General features: G+C 51.5%; 1 protein-coding gene across 2 annotated transcripts; it reads left to right on the top strand.

Moving 5' to 3' along the window:
- Window positions 1-598: 598 nt before the first annotated feature.
- CLIP3 (CAP-Gly domain containing linker protein 3) lies at window positions 599-17,129 on the top strand. 2 transcript variants are annotated; one of them, XM_080908275.1, is made up of 14 exons: window positions 599-723; window positions 1,075-1,257; window positions 5,507-5,646; window positions 5,731-5,824; window positions 6,017-6,178; window positions 6,591-6,709; window positions 7,322-7,558; window positions 11,325-11,460; window positions 11,619-11,747; window positions 13,031-13,174; window positions 13,276-13,399; window positions 13,583-13,647; window positions 14,752-14,824; window positions 15,746-17,129. In XM_080908275.1, exons 2-14 carry the CDS (start codon window positions 1,089-1,091, stop codon window positions 15,798-15,800), a joined length of 1,647 nt encoding a protein of 548 aa, XP_080764401.1. In that variant the 5' UTR covers window positions 599-723; window positions 1,075-1,088; the 3' UTR covers window positions 15,801-17,129. The 2 variants fall into 2 exon arrangements, with proteins under 2 accessions (XP_080764401.1, XP_080764400.1); XM_080908274.1 differs by having other exon boundaries at window positions 611-723; window positions 1,044-1,257.
- The last annotated feature ends 554 nt before the right edge of the window (window positions 17,130-17,683 follow it).

Below are 17,683 nucleotides of genomic sequence, written 5' to 3'. Positions count from 1 at the left end.
CGACCCCAGTGCACTGGTTAATAAAAAACCTCATGTAATTGCAGCAAGAATGGTCTCTCGTGAGTTCTTGGGGGGGGGGTGTCATGCTATCCCGAGACTTGACTGAGGGTCTCCCCTCTGCGGGGCGTCTTTCACAAGCACCACCAACCACCCTTGAGCAGGTGGCTAACTAGCCTTTCTGTTCTGGGCCATGAGGGTAAGAGTGAAGAGGAAGATGATTTTAAAAGAAAATGGTCTTCCCCTTCCGCCGGACGAGCAGAGAAGGAGTTAGGACCGAGATTTACAAAGAGCCGACACAGTACAAGACTCACCACGGCTCAGAACGACCTGGTTTGCTGAGTGGAGGAAAACACCCGTTCCCACCCATGTCTTTTTAGTCCTCTCTACCTCATCCTGTTCCAGTTCTATGCCTGTCACACCTTTCCAGGGGACTGTCTCCCCTTCCTCTGGAGATCCTGAGTGTCTGTCTAGCCCCTTCCCGCAGCCTCCAGCGTCTGCCTCGACGCTCTGTCTCCCAGCTCCCCCCCCCCACCGTGTCTTGCTACTGCGCATGCTCCGCCAGCGCCCCTCCTTCTTCATCCCCATCCCCCGCTAGCGTCTGGGCCTCGTCCCCTTCTCTCTGTCTCCCTCTCGTCCCCCGTCTCGTCCCCCGACACTGACACCCCGATACCCCTGCACCCTCTCTTGAGTCTCAGCCTCGCTCTCCAATCCGCGCCATCCGAGGTAAGAAGGGAGGCTGGGGAGAAGGGGAGGGGCGAAGCATCCTGCATCCCTAGATAAACAAACCCCGGGAGGGGGCGGCGGAGACCCAGGGGCCTGGCACCCGAAGAGAAGAATGGGAGGCTGGGCCTGAGGGAAGTAGCAGGCGTTGGGGCCCATATCCCTGGATCTTCTAATGAGTAACGGGGATATCTTTGGTTGTCCAAATCCAGAGCTGGAGACTAGGGGGCCTCCCGTAGCTCTTGAAGCTTCTGTGGGGCTTGGACCCCCGCGCTGCGGGGAGCCCTCTCTAGCTGACCTCTACCTTAAGGATTTGCCTCCAGGCCACCCCCCAAATTTGCACCAACCCCCAAGGGCTTCCGAGGACCATGACTAAGACGGATCCTGCCCCAATGGCCCCTCCGCCCAGAGGGGAGGAGGAAGAGGAAGAGGAGGAGGAAGATGAACCAGTCCCAGAAGCCCCCAGCCCCACCCAGGAGCGTCGGCAGAAGCCAGTTGTGCACCCCTCAGCACCTGCTCCGCTCCCCAAAGACTACGGTAACCACTGTCCCCACCCCGGAATCTGGTGTGGCACTTTAGGTGATGGTGGACGGCTTGGCTGAGCTGTGTTGATGGTGATTGTGAGGGTATGCTGAAGGTGGTCCAAGGGAGTTTTAGTAGCAGAGCCCCCTTAGACCTCTCCCCATCATTAATTACATTCATCTCTTAGCGTGGGGGTTGGAAAAATTCTAGTCCTGCATTCACGACATATCAATTCAGTCGTTTAGTCATTCAACAAACACGGTCTGGAAGCTACCCTGAGCCTAACTTCAGGCTAGGAACAGGAGCTACCGCACAGAGCAAGGCTTTCCTAAGGCTTTGCCGGGAGAATTCCCCAGCCGCAGCCCCACAGATGAGGCTAAGCATGAGATTACAGGAGACAGCGAGATTGATTTTATGAAGCACAGAATGCTTTGAGAGGTTTTAAAGACACGGTTCCCCTTAAGAGGTAGCCTGTGGGGAAAACCGGGGTTGGAGCCGGGAGGAGGAGGCTGCAGGAGAATTAAATACTGGAGTCAAGGGTCTGAGGTGGAAGGGTGTGAGGAAGGAGCTGAGAGTCACTGGGGAAAGAAGTGAAAGGACACTTTCCCTCCTGAGTGCTCAGTGGAGTATGTGCTGTCTTAAGTGTCAAAAGGCTGAGAACTTCCAGCCTAAGTCACGGGTAGTTGGTTGGATCTTTCTGATTAGGTGCATTGCAGACTGAGGCCAGAGCACAAGGAGGAAGCAGCTGTAAGAAACTTGGAGCAATAGCTCTGGTTGGAGAAGAGTATGTGCAAAGGCCGGGAGGCAGAAATGCCAAAGAGTATGTGCAAAGGCCCAGAGGCAGAAATGCCAAAGAGTATGTGCAAAGGCCCAGAATGTTTGGAACGGTGAGACCACAAAACTACATTTAGGGAGCAATCAGAATGGGAACAGAATCAGGTCTGGGACGGACTTCCAGGCCTCACCAAGGGCTTTCCCTGTATTCTGAGTGTGAAAAGGAGAAAACTGTGTGTGTGTGTCTGTGTGTGTGCGTGTGTGTAATCTAAAAATAGAGTAGTGACAGATTCCATGGGCAGCCTTGTTAATGACATTTTAATTGATCTTGTGTGTGCTTGCACGTGCGTGTCACATCACATTTCTGTAGCTCTTTCTCTCCTTTCACCCTGTGAGTCTCAGGGGCCAAACTTTGGGTCATCGAGTTTGGTGTCAAGCCTTTACCAGCAGAGCCATCTCACTGGCTCTTGATTGACAAGCTCGAAAGCTCCTTCTGGCTTCTGATTAGAGAGAGATGGAGCTCAGCCTGGGCTGGATGTGGGAGAGAGGTTTGAGGACCTCTCCGGAGAAGGTGTGTTGGCTGGCAATCCCCAGGGGGCTGTGCGATTCAGAAACTAGTTCAGGGATTTGGGGGATAGGACGGGAGGGACTGCCTGTGGACATTTCACCTGCCAGAGATTGATTAGAGGGACAAATTTTAGTCTAGGAAAATAAAAAGAGGGCTGGAGAGATGGCTCAGTTGATAAAGTCCTTGCAGTGTTTGGATCCCTAATGCACAAACAAAAGGCTAGGCATTGGCTGCTGGCATCTGTGAGCCCCATGCTGAGGAGTCAGAGACAGGAGGATGCCTGGGGCTGACCCCGTCTCAAAACTAAGGTGACCGACAGCGGGAGACGCCCGACGACGTCGTCAACCTCTGTTCCCACGGTTCACACTCTCCATATGTGCATGCGCAGAGTCACACACAACGTATCATCTGGGAGTTGGGGGTGCAGCGGGAGGGTCCACCCCAGCAAACCGGAAGACTCTTAGAAATTGAACTGGATCTGGCTGGAAGTCACAGAACCTACGCTGGGCCCTCGGAGTAGTGCCGCTCGTAGAACAAAAATTCTGGAAATGTGGCTTATCCGGGGAGAGAGCTAAAGGTGGTGCTGGTTCGCTCCGTGCGTGTAGTATGTCTGAGGAGCTGCGCTAGGCCTTTCCTGCATGGTGGTGTGGTGTGAAGCGGGCATAATATAGGCACACCCAGCCAGGAGGACAGCGTGAGGAAGGCGGCACATAAATGTGGCGTGTGTACTAAGAAGGTGACAATGGAGAATGGGAGAGAGCAAAGAGAGAAGAGAAACTTGGGGTGTCATTCAGTTTGCTTAGCTCACAGCCTTGGAGTTTGTCCTCAGCAGGGAAAAGCCTAGAAGGAGAGAGGGAAGTAGAGAGGGGAAAGGCGAGAAGAGGGTAGAGGAAGGAACATACACACCGTTTTGGGGGTTTGCAGTACGCCAAGACGTCTCGGACAGGAGGCCTCGGCGAGCAGGTTAGACAGAGGCGGAGTGAGGAGGGCCTCTCTGTGGATTTGGATTTGCAAAGCCTTACGGAGGCCCGAGGGAGGACACTGGACAAGAGCAGCACAGGGAGGCCAGGATTTGCTTGGCACATTGGAGGGACAGAAGGTCAGTTGGCTGAAGGGGCCTAAAGGAGAGGGAAGGCACAGAGAACACAGGGGCCAGATTGTCCAGAGCCTTGTGCGCCACAGGGAGGCGTATGAAGGCTGGGAGCCAGAGACCGGTCCTGAGCCAGGAAAGGCTGAGACTTTAGTAAATGGGGAGAGACTTCTGACCCGCTGTCTACGGTCCCTTCTCTGAATGTGTGGGATCCAGTCTTTACTTATTGGTCCATTCAGCACGCGCTGAGGCCCCTGAGGGTTGGTTACCCATAGCAACACTCTCCAATATCCCATCCAAGACACGGACATGTCTTCGAGCACTGCCCTGGCTGGCCTCCGGTCAGACGGAGCCTGCTCATGGCTCTACCATGTGGATGCTACACAGAGCTTACATTTTTTAAAAAAAGATTTATTATTTTGTTATTATTATTTTTCTCCCCCTTGCTATTATTTTTTAATGGTGTGTATTCCTGTGCATTTGTGCGTGTGGTTGGTATACACACACACATGAATGCAGGTGCTTGAGAAGCCCAGAGGTGTCGGGTCACCCTAGAACAAGAGTTACAGGCAGTTGTGAGCTATGGGAGGAGGATGCTGGGATCTGAGCTTAAGTCTTCAGCAAGAGCAGCACAGGACCTGAACTGCTAAGTCATCTCCCCAGCCTCCAGAACCTTTTAAAGAAACAAAACAAAACAAAACAAAACAAAAAAAAAAATCCCATGGGCTGGAGAGATTGCTCAGTGGTTAGAGCACTGACTGCTCTTCCAGAGGTCCTGAGTTCAAATCCCAACAACCACATGGTGGCTCACAACTGGGATCCGATGCCTTCTTTGGATGTGTCCGAAGACAGATACAGTGTACTCATATACATAAAATAAATGAATACATCTTAAAAAAAACAAGAATAACAAACAAAAACACAAACTATTTTCTGGCATGTTTGTTTATTTGAGGCAGGGTCTCACTGTATAGCCCCAGGTGGCCTAGAACTCCTTTTATAGACCAGGCTGTCTTAGAACTCACAGAGCTCCATCTGCTTCTGTCTCTCATGTATGCTTCATGTCTGGCTGGGCTTTTTAGATACAAATTAAAAAGAAAAACTAACCCCGTTTTGAAATTTGGCTAGGCCGTGACAACTCTAATTGTGTGAGCGTGCGCCCGCAAGGTGCTGATGACGGAATTCAGTATCTTGTGCATGCTAAGCCGGCATCAACCGCTGAGCTGTGTCTCTAGCAGCTACATTGTGGAGACAGGGTCTTGCTGTGTAGATCAGGTGACCTGAGCGTCTCCAAGTAGTTTGCGTCTCCAAGTAGTTAGTCGGTCCATGGTAGCCCCAAATTCCCAAGTGCTGAGATGAAGGGCCGGTGCTACCACACCTAGCTCACTATGCCTACAGATTGACCTGGTTCCAAGGGCTGAGAGCCAAAGGTGCCAAACCTGCAACCACCCTCCTTCAAAGGGTATAATTATCTGATTGTCCAAGTTCTTGAGACAGTGGGGAGGGAGAGGGTCTATATGTTATGTATATGTCTATATATAAAAATAAGTAACATATATATGTTATATGACCATGTTTTATATAAGTACACTGTGGCTGTCTTCAGACACACCAAGACACCAGAAGAGGGCATCAGATCCCATTACAGACGGTTGTGAGCCACCATGTGGTTGTTGGGATTTGAACTCAGAACTTCTGGCTCTTAATCATTGAGCCATCTCTCCAGCTTGAGAGACTCTTTAGAGTCTTTAGGCAACATCATAGAGTTTCCTCTCCTCACGATGCAAAGGGAAGGCAGCTTGCCTAGGGTCAGTCTAGACTTCTCTCCACAGCTTTTACCTTCTTCGACCCCAATGACCCTGCGTGCCAGGAAATTCTGTTTGACCCGAAGACCACCGTCCCAGAGCTGTTCGCCATTGTGCGACAGTGGGTCCCCCAAGTCCAGCACAAGATAGATGTCATTGGCAATGAGGTAGGTGCACTTTGGGAGGCTGGGGAGGGAGGAGACCCGGTTTCCCCCGTTTGGATAATCCTGTTGTTATCTGGTTGCTCACAGATTCTGCGTCGTGGTTGCCACGTGAATGACCGTGATGGCCTCACAGATATGACACTGCTCCATTATGCGTGCAAGGCTGGGGCCCACGGAGTCGGTAAGAGCCCGGACCTCAAAACCTAGCCTCCCAGCCCTGACACCCTCAAAACCATCGAGGACTCAGGCCCTAAAAGCACGTCTGGAGACTGCTATCTAAGACCCCTGCTTAACTGAGACACCAGAGTCCCTCCCGACCTGTTAGGCTCTTGTATTGGAAAATGGCTTTCAAGCTGACCCTGGCTCTTTGCAGGAGACCCTGCGGCCGCTGTGCGTCTCTCACAGCAGCTGCTGGCGCTAGGCGCAGATGTGACCCTGCGCAGCCGCTGGACCAACATGAACGCACTTCACTATGCCGCCTATTTCGATGTGCCAGACCTTGTGCGTGTGCTGCTGAAGGGGGCGAGGCCCAGGGGTGAGGAGGCGGAGCCTCGCTGGGACGGGGAGGAGCCAGGATGAGGGGTGGAGTTTCTTGGAGGAGGGTGCCCAGGGTTTTGAGAGTGTGGGGGCCCACCATCCTTCTGGTTAAGGGGAGGAAAACCCAAGACGAAAGGATAAAGGACCAAGGCCTAACCTTGAAGGGTGCTGGGATTCAAACAGGAAACAAGGAACAGTGGGGCATGCGCACAGGGTAGCGGAAGTGGGGGGGGCGTTGGTCAGGGTATGTGGTGATTGGCTCATATACAGGATGAACAAGAATGGGATAGATGGGCAGGTTGGGCAAGATGCTAGGAGACCAGGAGCCCCTAGCAGAGGTGAGGCTCCATGCAGGTGTTGCAGAAGGACACTCACTCTGACCCCCCTTCCCTCTCGTGTCCACTTCCCAGTGGTGAACTCCACCTGCAGTGACTTCAACCACGGCTCGGCTCTGCACATCGCTGCCTCGAATCTCTGCCTGGGCGCCGCCAAATGTTTACTGGAGCACGGTGCCAACCCAGCCCTAAGGGTACTACCACCCACCCCTTCATCTCCTCCCTCCCGCCCTCCTCTTCCCTTCACCAGAGAGGGGATCAAGCCCCGCTCCCAAAATGTCAGGAAACCTCTGCGTTTAACAAATGAAACCACACCTGAGGCTCACATAGTGTTCATTACGCAGCAGGTCACTTCTGTTTTCTAAGCCCTGTTTTACAATGGGGAGCCTGAAGGGAAGAGATCAAAAGAATTGCCCAGGATATGCTATGAGGAGTGAGTTGGATCAGTGATGTAACAGGCCCCAGCTTAGAGTCTTGGAGGTTGACTTTGAGTCTCTTGTCTTTTTTCAAAGTTTGGTTTGCACTCTATGCCTTTTTTTTTTTTTTTTTTTTTTTTTTTTTTTTTTTTTTTTTTTTGTTGAGACAAGGTTCCACTCTATAGCCCTGGCTGTCCAGAAACTCCCTCTGTGTACTCGGCAGACATGTACCACGACACCCAGGTCACATCCTATTTCCAAACCGGCCTCGGGTGTGACCTAGCATAACCCTTGTTTTACCAAGTCTGGGGGTCTCTGAGGTGTGGTCTCCAAAGAGATGTGGCTTGTTCCCACTCAGTCCCTGTTTCTTGTGTTCTCTTCGATCCACAGAATCGAAAGGGACAGGTACCAGCGGAAGTGGTCCCAGACCCCATGGACATGTCCCTTGACAAGGCAGAGGCGGCCCTGGTGGCCAAGGAACTTCGGACGCTGCTGGAAGAGGCTGTACCGCTGTCCTGCACCCTTCCCAAAGTCACACTCCCCAACTATGACAACGTCCCAGGCAATCTCATGCTCAGCGCACTGGGCCTGCGCCTAGGAGACCGAGTGCTTCTCGATGGCCAGAAGGTCAGGGGCTGGGGTGAGGAGTGGGGAGGCCTCGGCTCTCTCATCCCTCCTGGAGCCGGGTGCACGGGCTGCAGACAGACTCCCTGACAGTCATACCGTACTTTATCTCTTCTAGAAGTTGTTATCAACACACCCTATTTGTACGACATATGCCCTGTGCTGAGCTCTGACCTGTCCCCTGACAGTGACAGCCTATTGATTGCAGTCACAGCCGAAACGGGTTAGCGTAGCTCTCCGCACACCGTGGCTCTCCCGGAAGGCCTGTGACCTGCTTCACCCTCGGGTGCACAGTCTGGGCTTTCACTGGATGTTACGGGCTGGAGAGCCTCAGGGTGAGGCCGGCCTAGAAGCTAAGTGACCCCCGGAGAAGTGTCTTGAGCTAAAACAAGCAGAGGCGTGGCTGAGGAAGAGGCAGAGAGAGTGTCCCCATCCACACACCTCAGTTTTCATTCCCTTGCCTGGCGTCCGTTGTGCCAAGCCCGTTTCTTCTTTAGGACAGAGGGTCGGGTCAGTTCCAGCTGTGCTGTCGTGGAGTTCTGCAGATAATAGGGTAGACAGTCAAGATCTGGAGTGGCTCTGGTCCTTCCCAGTGACAAGGACTGTGACAAGCATTCGGTGCCTGGATTTAGGAAACAGACCCTGGCTGGAGGCAGGAGAGGTTTTAGCTGGAGTATTCCGAGAAGGCTTCCCAGAGGAGGTGATGTTCAAGTTAAGAGTAGCTGCTGTAGGTCTGACTGCTGATGGGAAGGAACAGTGTGAAAGCTGAGGAGGGGGGCCTAGAGAGACCGGAAGGGGCTGGATCGTACCAGACCCGGAGACCTCTTGAAGGAAGTGGGATTTTGGATTTTGGTTTTTTGTTCAGCGAGAAACTGTGTAAATCATGTTTGGTTTTTTTTTTTTTTTTTTTTTTTTTTTTTTTTTTTTCTTTTTTTTCCTAACCAAACACTCCTGGGGCCATGAGATGGCCCAGAGGTAAAGGGGCTTGTCATATGGCAGTGTGGCAACCCGAGTTCAAACACCAGAATCCTTATAAAGTACGAAAACCGATTCAAAGACATGATCTTCTAATTCACACACCTGAATCACAGCATTAGCGTTCCCCGAAACCGTACACAGAGTTCACATGCGCACACGTACAGGTACATGCAGGAACACACTCTAATAATACTGAGGATACTACTACTAATAGTGGGTTTTGGTTCTGTTATTTTGTTGTTTTCCTCGTTGTTGTTGTTGGGGTTTTTTTTTTTTTTTTTTTGAGGCATGATCTCTCTACATAGACCAGGCTGGCTTCAAACTTGGAGATCCATCCGTATGCCTCTGCCTTCCGAGTGCTGGGATTAGGGGCATGTATGACCACACCTGGCAATAATTTATTATTTTATCTCAAGATAAAATATAAAATATCTTGAGACAAGAGTCTCACTGTACAGGTAGCCTTGTCTGGTCAAGAATTAACAGTTAGATGAGGCTGGCCTCAAACTCCCAGAGATCTGTTTTGGCCTCCCTAGTCCTGGGATTAAAGGTGTGTGTGCCATTATGCCTGGCTGGTAATAACATGTTTAAAGAGCTCACCATGGCCCAGCCAGAAAACTTTCGGTGACTCACTGGACAGTTTGAGGGTATGGGCTGACTCTTATTTTATACTCCAGAAGAGGTTCCAAAAGAAGGGCCCTTGTTAGGAAAAAGATAAAGAGAGTGTGGGGGGAGGGATCTGGTCCACGGAGGTGCAGCGAGGCATGGGGGGAAGGGGATGCCTCTGGGGGACCCATGTTGGAAATCCTTGAGGGACCAGCCATATGATGGTATAGTACAGAATAGAGTTTATTCAGGGCATGGGGGAGTTAAGAGGGTAGTAGAGGCAAAAAGAGAGGAGGAGGAGTAGAGGCCGGCCATGAGCACGTGGTGGGTGGGGAGGAATAGGGAGAGGAGGGGTGGGGAGGAGAGCAAGAGATAGCAAGAGGCCAAGAGAAAGGAAAAGAGAGAGAGAGAGAGAGAGAGAGAGAGAGAGAGAGAGAGAGAGAGAGAGAGAGAGAGAGAGAGAGAGAGGGAGGGGAGGAGGAGGCAAGCAGCCCCCTTTTATAGTGTCAGGTAACTGGGGCGGAGCGTACTTTGCTGTTGCCAGGTGACTGTGGGGCGGGGCTTACAGAATCCCAGCAGACCTTGTCCTTAGCCATGGGATACCCAACACCTTGCCCAGGTTCAGTGGGTCCTACACCAGGAGTAGGTCCTGGGACAGGGACGCTCGCGCCTCTGTCAGTCTCTCCACCTGTAAATGAGATGATAGTGCCCACCTCCGGCAGATTGGCGGTGCGCGTCCGAAAGTCTGAGGCCCGTATATGTGTTCCTTGTGTGCCGAGCACAGTCCCCAGCCCGTAAGAGAACAGTTAACACCAGGCTAGCTCTGTCGGTCTGTCTGTCTATGGTGCCGGAGATAGAGCTGGTGCTTCATATATGCCAGGGCAAGCGCGCTGTCACCGAGCTGCGTCTCCTTTAGACAAAGAACTTCCGGCTAGGAGTGAGAGCTAAAGGAGCTCAGCGGTAGTGAGCACTGCAGAGAAAACATATGAATGGCTGTGTGTGGTGGCACATTCCTGCAGCCTGTCTCTCAGGAGGCAGAAGCAGGGAAGCTAGGAGAAGTCCAAGGCCAGCCTGGGCTACTTGAAATCCTGATTCAAAAAAAAAAAAAAAAAAAAAGAAATACAAGGAGTGTGAAAAGTAGGAGGCGTCACAGGATTATAGTAACCACAGTATTGAGAATTCTCTGCAGCTAAGTATTTTTTTAAAAATGCATGTGAATAGATGTGTTTTTAACAAGTATGCGCAGTAGTGCAGTACCCCAGGTGTCCAGAAGAGGGCATTGGATCCCGGGAGCTACAGTCACAGGGGGTTCTGGCATGGGTGCTGGGAACCAAACTTCTGCCACCTTAACATCTTAACCACTGAGCGGTCTCTCCAGCATCTTTATGTGTCTTTATGTCCCCAACTCTTAAGCCAGGTGTGATGTCACGTGCCTGAAATCCCAGCACTGGGGGGAGACTAAGGCAGGAAGAGGTCCATTGGAGACCTAGCTCAAGGGGTGGGGGGCACAAATTAACTGAGACAGAGTCTCTGTAGCCTAGGCTGGACCAGAACTTGCTATGTGATCATGATTGGCCTCCATCTTTCTTTTTATTTTTTTAAGATTTATTTATTTATTATAAGTACACAGTAGCTGTCATTAGATACACTGGAAGAGAGCATCAGATCTCATTACAGATGGTTGTGAGCCACCATGTGGTTGCTGGGATTTGAACTCAGGACCTCTGGAAGAGCAGTCAGTGCTCTTAACCACCGAGCCATCTCTCCAGCCCGGCCTCGATCTTCCTGCAGTTCTGCCTCAGCACCTAAAGTGTTGGGGTTGCAGACACAAGTCACCAGACTTGGCCTCAAATTTTTAGTTGTCACCCGTGGCTATGACTATTCACTGCAGTAGGTAAGACAGTTCTGAGACAGCGGAACCCAAGGCCTTATGTACAGTGGTATCCATTCCATCATTGACTTCCGTATCTCGGTCTCCTTAGACATCTTTACTACGTGGATGCAATCTTCATTCCCATTTGGTGGCTAAGGCATAAAGAGACCTACATAGTCACATAGCCAATAAGAGCCAGAGCTGAGATTTGAACCTGCTTCCTGCATCCATTCTGCCACGTTGCTTGTCTGTCCGTGGTCCACCGTGGTCTCCAAGGCCTCCGTCCAAACCATGCCATTCTTGTCTCCCCAGACGGGCACACTGAGGTTCTGCGGGACCACCGAGTTTGCCAGTGGCCAGTGGGTGGGCGTGGAGCTAGATGAACCGGAAGGCAAGAATGACGGCAGCGTCGGGGGTGTCCGGTACTTCATCTGCCCTCCCAAGCAGGGTCAGTCTTTAACTGGGGGCCCCGGCTAGTGGGATTGGGGGGTACGCTTAATTCTGATGTTGTGGTCTGGGGGAAGGGGATGGGGTGGAGACACAGCAAAGGCCAAGAGTCTCCTTTGACTCAGGCAGTGCTAAACCCAGACTCTGCCTCCTCCCCAGGTCTCTTTGCATCTGTATCCAAGGTCTCCAAGGCGGTGGACACACCCCCCTCATCTCTTACCTCCACGCCCCGGACTCCCCGGATGGACTTCTCTCGTGTAACTGGCAAAGGCCGAAGGGAACACAAAGGTCAGAAGTGTGTAGTCAAATGGGTGGGAAGAGGCAGCCTTGGGGGCACTGTGTGGGTAGCTCCGCTTCTGTGATTGTGTTTTTTCCTCAGCTAGAGAATAAACCGATTCCCAACTTCAGTGATGGTTTCTTCTCTAACTCACCACTAGTCCCACCCAGCTTTTAGAAGGACTTCTGAGGTTCCCAGCCTCCTGAGACTCAGTTTACTCTCAGATCCAAAGACCTCTCCCAATTTTAGGGAAGAATCCACCTCTAGGGGTTACTGTTTCAAAAACTTTCTGGCTTTTATGACTAAAGGTACTCTCAGACTAAAGTTCAACCTTACCACTGTCTCTCACCTCTCTGATGATGTATGTGTCCGTGAATGGACAAGTGTTGGCAGGTGCGCTCATAAATACTGCTCGTGTGGAGATCCGCCTGCCTCTGCCTCTTGAGTGCTGGGATTAAAAGAGTTCGCCACCACTGCCCGGATGGCTTCCACTTAATTTCTGTGAGACAAAATCTTTTCACTGGACGTGAAGATCGTATGTTCGGCTAGGCTGGACAGCACACAGGCTCCATCCCGTGCCCACAGCTGCACCCGGCTTTTCACATGGGCGCTGGGGATCTACACTGAGTTCACAAGGGCGCGCTCAGCTCAACCCTGTTTATTTTCGAGACGAGGTCCCACGGAGTTCCACAGGCTGATCTTGAACACCTTGGCTCGCTGGGCGATGGTGGCACACACCTTTTTTCTTTTAAAGATTTATTTACTTATTTATTACCTGTAAGTACACTGGAGCTGTCTTCAGACACGCCAGAAGAGGGCATCAGCTCCCATTACAGATGGTTTTGAGCCACCATGTGGTTGCTGGGATTTGAACTCAGGACCTCTGGAAGAGCAGTCAGTGCTCTAACCACTGTGCCACACATCTTTAATCCCAGCACCAGGGAAACAGAGGCAGGTGGAACTCTGTGGGTTTGAGGCCAGTCTGGTTTACAGAACGAGTTCTAGGGCCATACAAACCCTGTCTCAGAAAACAAAAGCAAAAGTAAAAAAATCTACTTTGGCTCAAGTGATCTTGCCTCTGTCCTGAGCCCTGGGACTATAGTCCCACACCACTACCTTCAACTCCCTTTCTTTTTCTGTCTGTCACGCTAGGGATTGTAGTCAGGACTTGAATATCTGCTAAGCAAGTGTTATACTGCTTTCTTCCCTGCGTTATCAAAAGAAAATTTTTGGGGCTCCTGACTTCCGTTTCTGTTTTTCTTTTGGTCTCCGTATCTTCCCCTTTCATTCTCAGGGAAGAAGAAGTCCCCATCTTCCCCATCTCTGGGCACCCTGCAGCAGCGTGAAGGGGCCAAAGCTGAAGTTGGAGACCAAGTCCTTGTGGCAGGCCAGAAGCAGGGGATTGTTCGCTTCTATGGGAAGACTGACTTTGCTCCAGGTGAGGGTGTGCTCCGGGCTGGGATGTGGCTCAGATGCAGAAGGCCCTGGGTTGCATCCTTAGCACTGAGGTTGAGGCCTCCTGGCAACACCCTGTTGCAGGTTACTGGTATGGCATCGAGCTGGACCAGCCCACGGGCAAACATGACGGCTCTGTGTTCGGTGTCCGGTACTTTACCTGTGCCCCAAGGCATGGGGTCTTTGCACCAGCATCTCGTATCCAGAGGTGAGCCTTGCTGTGCCCCTCCACTCAGAAAGCCACCTAGAGCCCGTGTCTCCCCTCAGATGGCCCTTTTGGACTGGCATGACATGGTTGGTTGTTGTAGCATACCTGTATCCTTTGGGCCCCCAGGGTTTCATTCAGCTCCTAGCCCTTGATGGCTTCTGAATTTTCTGTGTGTCTCACCAGGATTGGTGGATCCACTGATCCCCCTGGAGACAGTGTTGGAGCCAAAAAAGTGCATCAAGTGACAAGTGAGTTGGGGGCTGGGATGTGGGAAGGAGTGTGGGTATTAGGATGGGAGAAGGGCTGTGGGTTCTCAGCTGTTAGTGACAGTCTCTGGCATTTAATGTGATACATGTGGCTCGGAAAAATATGAGGCAGGGTCTCAAGAAAGATAGGTACTGTAGATATGGAAAAGTTAACAAGGGTATGAGGCTTTGGAATACAGTTTAGTTGTAGAGTCCCTGCCTAGAATCCTCCAGTGAAGGGCTGGGGGCGTGGCTCAGTGGTAGAGCCCCTGCCTAGAATCCTCCAGTGAAGGGCTGGGGGTGTGGCTCAGTGGTAGAGCCCCTGCCTATAATCCTCCAGTGAGGGGCTGGGGGCGTGGCTCAGTGGTAGAGCCCCTGCCTATAATCCTCCAGTGAGGGGCTGGGGGCGTGGCTCAGTGGTAGAGCCTCTGTCTAGAATCCTCCAGTGAAGGGCTGGGGTGTGGCTCAGTGGTAGAGCCCCTGCCTATAATCCTCCAGTGAGGGGCTGGGGGCGTGGCTCAGTGGTAGAGCCCCTGCCTAGAATCCCACAGTGAGGGGCTAGGGGTGGAGCATAGCTCAACATGCGTGAGGCTCTGGGTTCAATCCTAAGCACTGAGAAAAAAAAAATCTGTGGGGCTTGGGAGATGGTTAAGGGCACTGGTTGTTTTTCCAAAGGACCAGAGTTCAATTCCCAGCACCTACATGGCCACTCACAATCATAACTCCACCTCGGGGGATCTGACACCCTCACACGGACATACGTGCAGGCAGAACACCAGTTCACATAAAACATTAAAAAATCTGTAATATCAACATTCCTAGAGTTGTAGTTGGAAGGATTGCAAATTTTAGACCAACCCCAGCTACATAGTGAGAGTATTTAAAAAGGAATGAAACCCAGCCTAACTATTAACAAACTCAAGGGTCTAAGTAGGCACCGGGGATTCCATGGGAGGGAGCGGCAGGTTCAAGTGCATATTGAAAATGATGAAAGCTAGTCAAGGTCTGGAGACATGATACATATGACAGAGTGTGTGTGGGGTGGGATTGTTGATAACACAGGTGACTTCACTGTCACCTTCCTTGAGACCTTGTCTTCCTCTCTAGTGACACAGCCCAAACGCACCTTCACTACAGTCCGGACCCCAAAGGACATTGCGTCAGAAAACTCTATCTCCAGGTGCGTGGCTTACCTTCTAGCGGAAGGTTAGGGACACCTGCGAGGCCACTGGTTCTGGTGCGCAAGGTCCTGCTCAGGTTGGAAATGAAGTTGTAAGAGGTGTGGATGTGGCGGTGATGCCTGGAATCCCAGCACCAGCGGGCAGGAGGGTCAAGGGTTCCACGTCTTCCTGAGCTGTGTGGTGTAAGACTGTCTCGTATACGAAACCCACTTTAAAACTCGAGAAAGAAGGAAAGGGAAAGAGGCAGGTGCAACTCTGTGATTCCAAGGACATCGTGCAACTTGGTCTACAAAATGAGTTCCAGGACACAGGGAGACACAGAGAAAAGCCTGTCAAAAAAAAAAAAAAAAAAAAACAAACAAAAAAAAAACAAACAAAAAAAAACCAAAACCAAACCAAACCAAACAAACAAAAACCAAAAAGCCAGGCAGTGATGGTTCATACCTTTAGTCCCAGCGCTAGGGGGCGGAGCCAGCCTAGACTACAGAGCAAGTTCCAAGACAGCCCAAGCTACACAAAGAAGCCCTGTCTTGAAAAACCAAACCAAACCAACCAGCCAGCCAGCCAACCACCCACCCAAACAAACAAACAAACCAGTTTGCCTTCCTTGTCTTATACAGTGAGAGGCTCAAGCAGCAACAAGGAGCCTGAGGCAGAAGGATTGCCCTCAGTTTGAAAACAGCTTAGGGTACAAAAACAATGAAGGGGGAGGGAGGGGAGGAGAAAAGGAGGGAGAGCATCTTTAGAAAACAGGGCTTGCCTGGCTTCTAGAGACTTCAGCTGAGGAAGCAGAGACCACTCCCCATACCCCAACACACACACACACACACACATACGCACACACACGCACGCACAGCAGTGGAGTGAGGGAGCCTGATGTCTCACGCCTGTACCCCACCTGACTGCTCTTCCTCTTTCAGGTTGCTCTTCTGCTGCTGGTTTCCTTGGATGCTGAGGGCAGAGATGCAGTCTTAGAGGCCCTGGATACGTAACACAGAGACAGAGTCCCCTAGCATCTCCTGATACAAGGAGCACCCAGTCACCCCAAGATAGAGATTCCCAGTGATACCTCCAGAATAGAAACCCCCCCCGTTAGCCAGCCCTCGATTACTGAGGTCCCATTATTAACAAATCTCCCATGACGACTCCCCAAATACAGACCTCGTGTTACCCCAAAAGAGATTCCCTGAGTAGCACCTTCAGGCTAGTCCCTAATCCCCTACCCTTCAGAACAGATTTCCCCCAATAAACATTTTCCACATCACCCAAGGGATGCTGACCCTCTCCACAACAGGACGTTCTTGAGTTACCAGTGGATTAGAGTCCCATGAATGAAAACCCCACCCCAGTTCTCCTTAAGCATAGGTCATACCTCCAGAATTGCCAGCCACATCTCTATCCCCATCCAACATCAGTCTCCTCAAAATGCCGTGACCCCAAGGTCACCAGAAAGCCCTTCTAATCAATTCCCCTTCTCAGAGATGCCCCCCATTCACTTAAGTCCCCGTTCTCACCCCTGAACGAGACACCCACTTAACCGGCCCACTCACCCCAATTTACAAACACCAAAACCGTCCTGGAAGCATGAATTACAGGACAGCAAGTCTTCCTGCCCTCTGCACCCCTGAGAAACCCCCAGTGCCTTGTACGAAGCCCACCCCACATGGCCCACAGTCCCTGTGTTGGCCAAGGCTCCCAGAAAATTCTCTATTTTTTAAAGTAATAATTTCTTCCCCTTTGGGGGGGAATTCCCAAATTTGGAGACCCCATTCTAGAACTCTGGGGAGTTCAAATTCCAGAGAGAATATATATTATATATATCCCCAATTCCCCATGCCTCCAAGCCCTACAATCTCTAGAAGACCCCAAATTTCTAATTCCCCTACCCAAGTCACAGAATCTTCAAATCCCCATGGAACCCCAAACTTAAGATCCCAATCCCAAACCCTCAGGAAACCCCCAACCACAAGTCCTTAGGACCGGGAGGAAGGAACCGTTGGCCAGGAGAACACCCCAGGTTCTCAGGGCATCCCAAACCTGACTCCCAGGCACCAGGAGACCCCCAAACAGGAAGTCCCATCTTTGGAACAAGGATAGAGGACTCTAATACCCTTAGTCCATGGATCTTCTAATCTCCCAACCTCCAAATTTCATGGGTTCCAGCCTCAAGGGAACCCCCCAGTCCCAAATCTGATTGTTAATATGTGCAGGACCCCAGGGCTCTAAACCGGACCCCAAGTCATGGAGTCCCTACTTCAGTCTACCTTCTGGTCACAGGTCCAAGACACTAAATCCGAGTCATTGGCCCCAAAGGACTTCACAGCACCTGGGCCAGACCTAAGGGAGAACCTGAGGGCCTCATGGGTCCAGAGCAGACCTGGGGTCCTGACCACCAAGGACAGCTCACGACTGCCCCCTTCACTGCATGTCCCTAAACTCAGCATGACTCCTGTCCTCTTCAATAAAGACGTTTCTATGGCCCTCCTGTGTCATGGAGGTTTATTGCATTAACCCTGTGCTCTTGCTGGGCAAGGATGGCGGAAGTTTTTGTTGTTGTTTAAAGTCTTTTCCCTGTGGCATAAGGACCTGCAGCTTGTTCAGCAGAAGACTAAGTTCTTCAGACTCTCTCCCTCGCTGCGGGTCTCGTGTAAGACCACACCTCTCTGTGTGTGTCTGTGTGTGTGTGTCTGTTAGTTTCTGGAGTCCTGATTGGTAGGAGCCAGGTGAAGTCCCGCCCCTGAATTTAGGACGCAGCCTATGCCTGAGCGAGGATGGCAGATGCTGAGTGAGAGCGTGGATTGGCTGGAGGGCGGGCCCATAGGTTCTCTGAGTAAGCCCAGTGGTCTAAACCTTCCTGC

Source organism: Micromys minutus (genome assembly GCF_963924665.1).
Source record: "Micromys minutus genome assembly, chromosome: 32".
Classification (NCBI taxonomy): Eukaryota; Metazoa; Chordata; class Mammalia; order Rodentia; family Muridae; genus Micromys; species Micromys minutus.
Note: the sequence above shows the minus strand (reverse complement) of the source record. Positions and strands in the feature narration are given on the sequence as shown.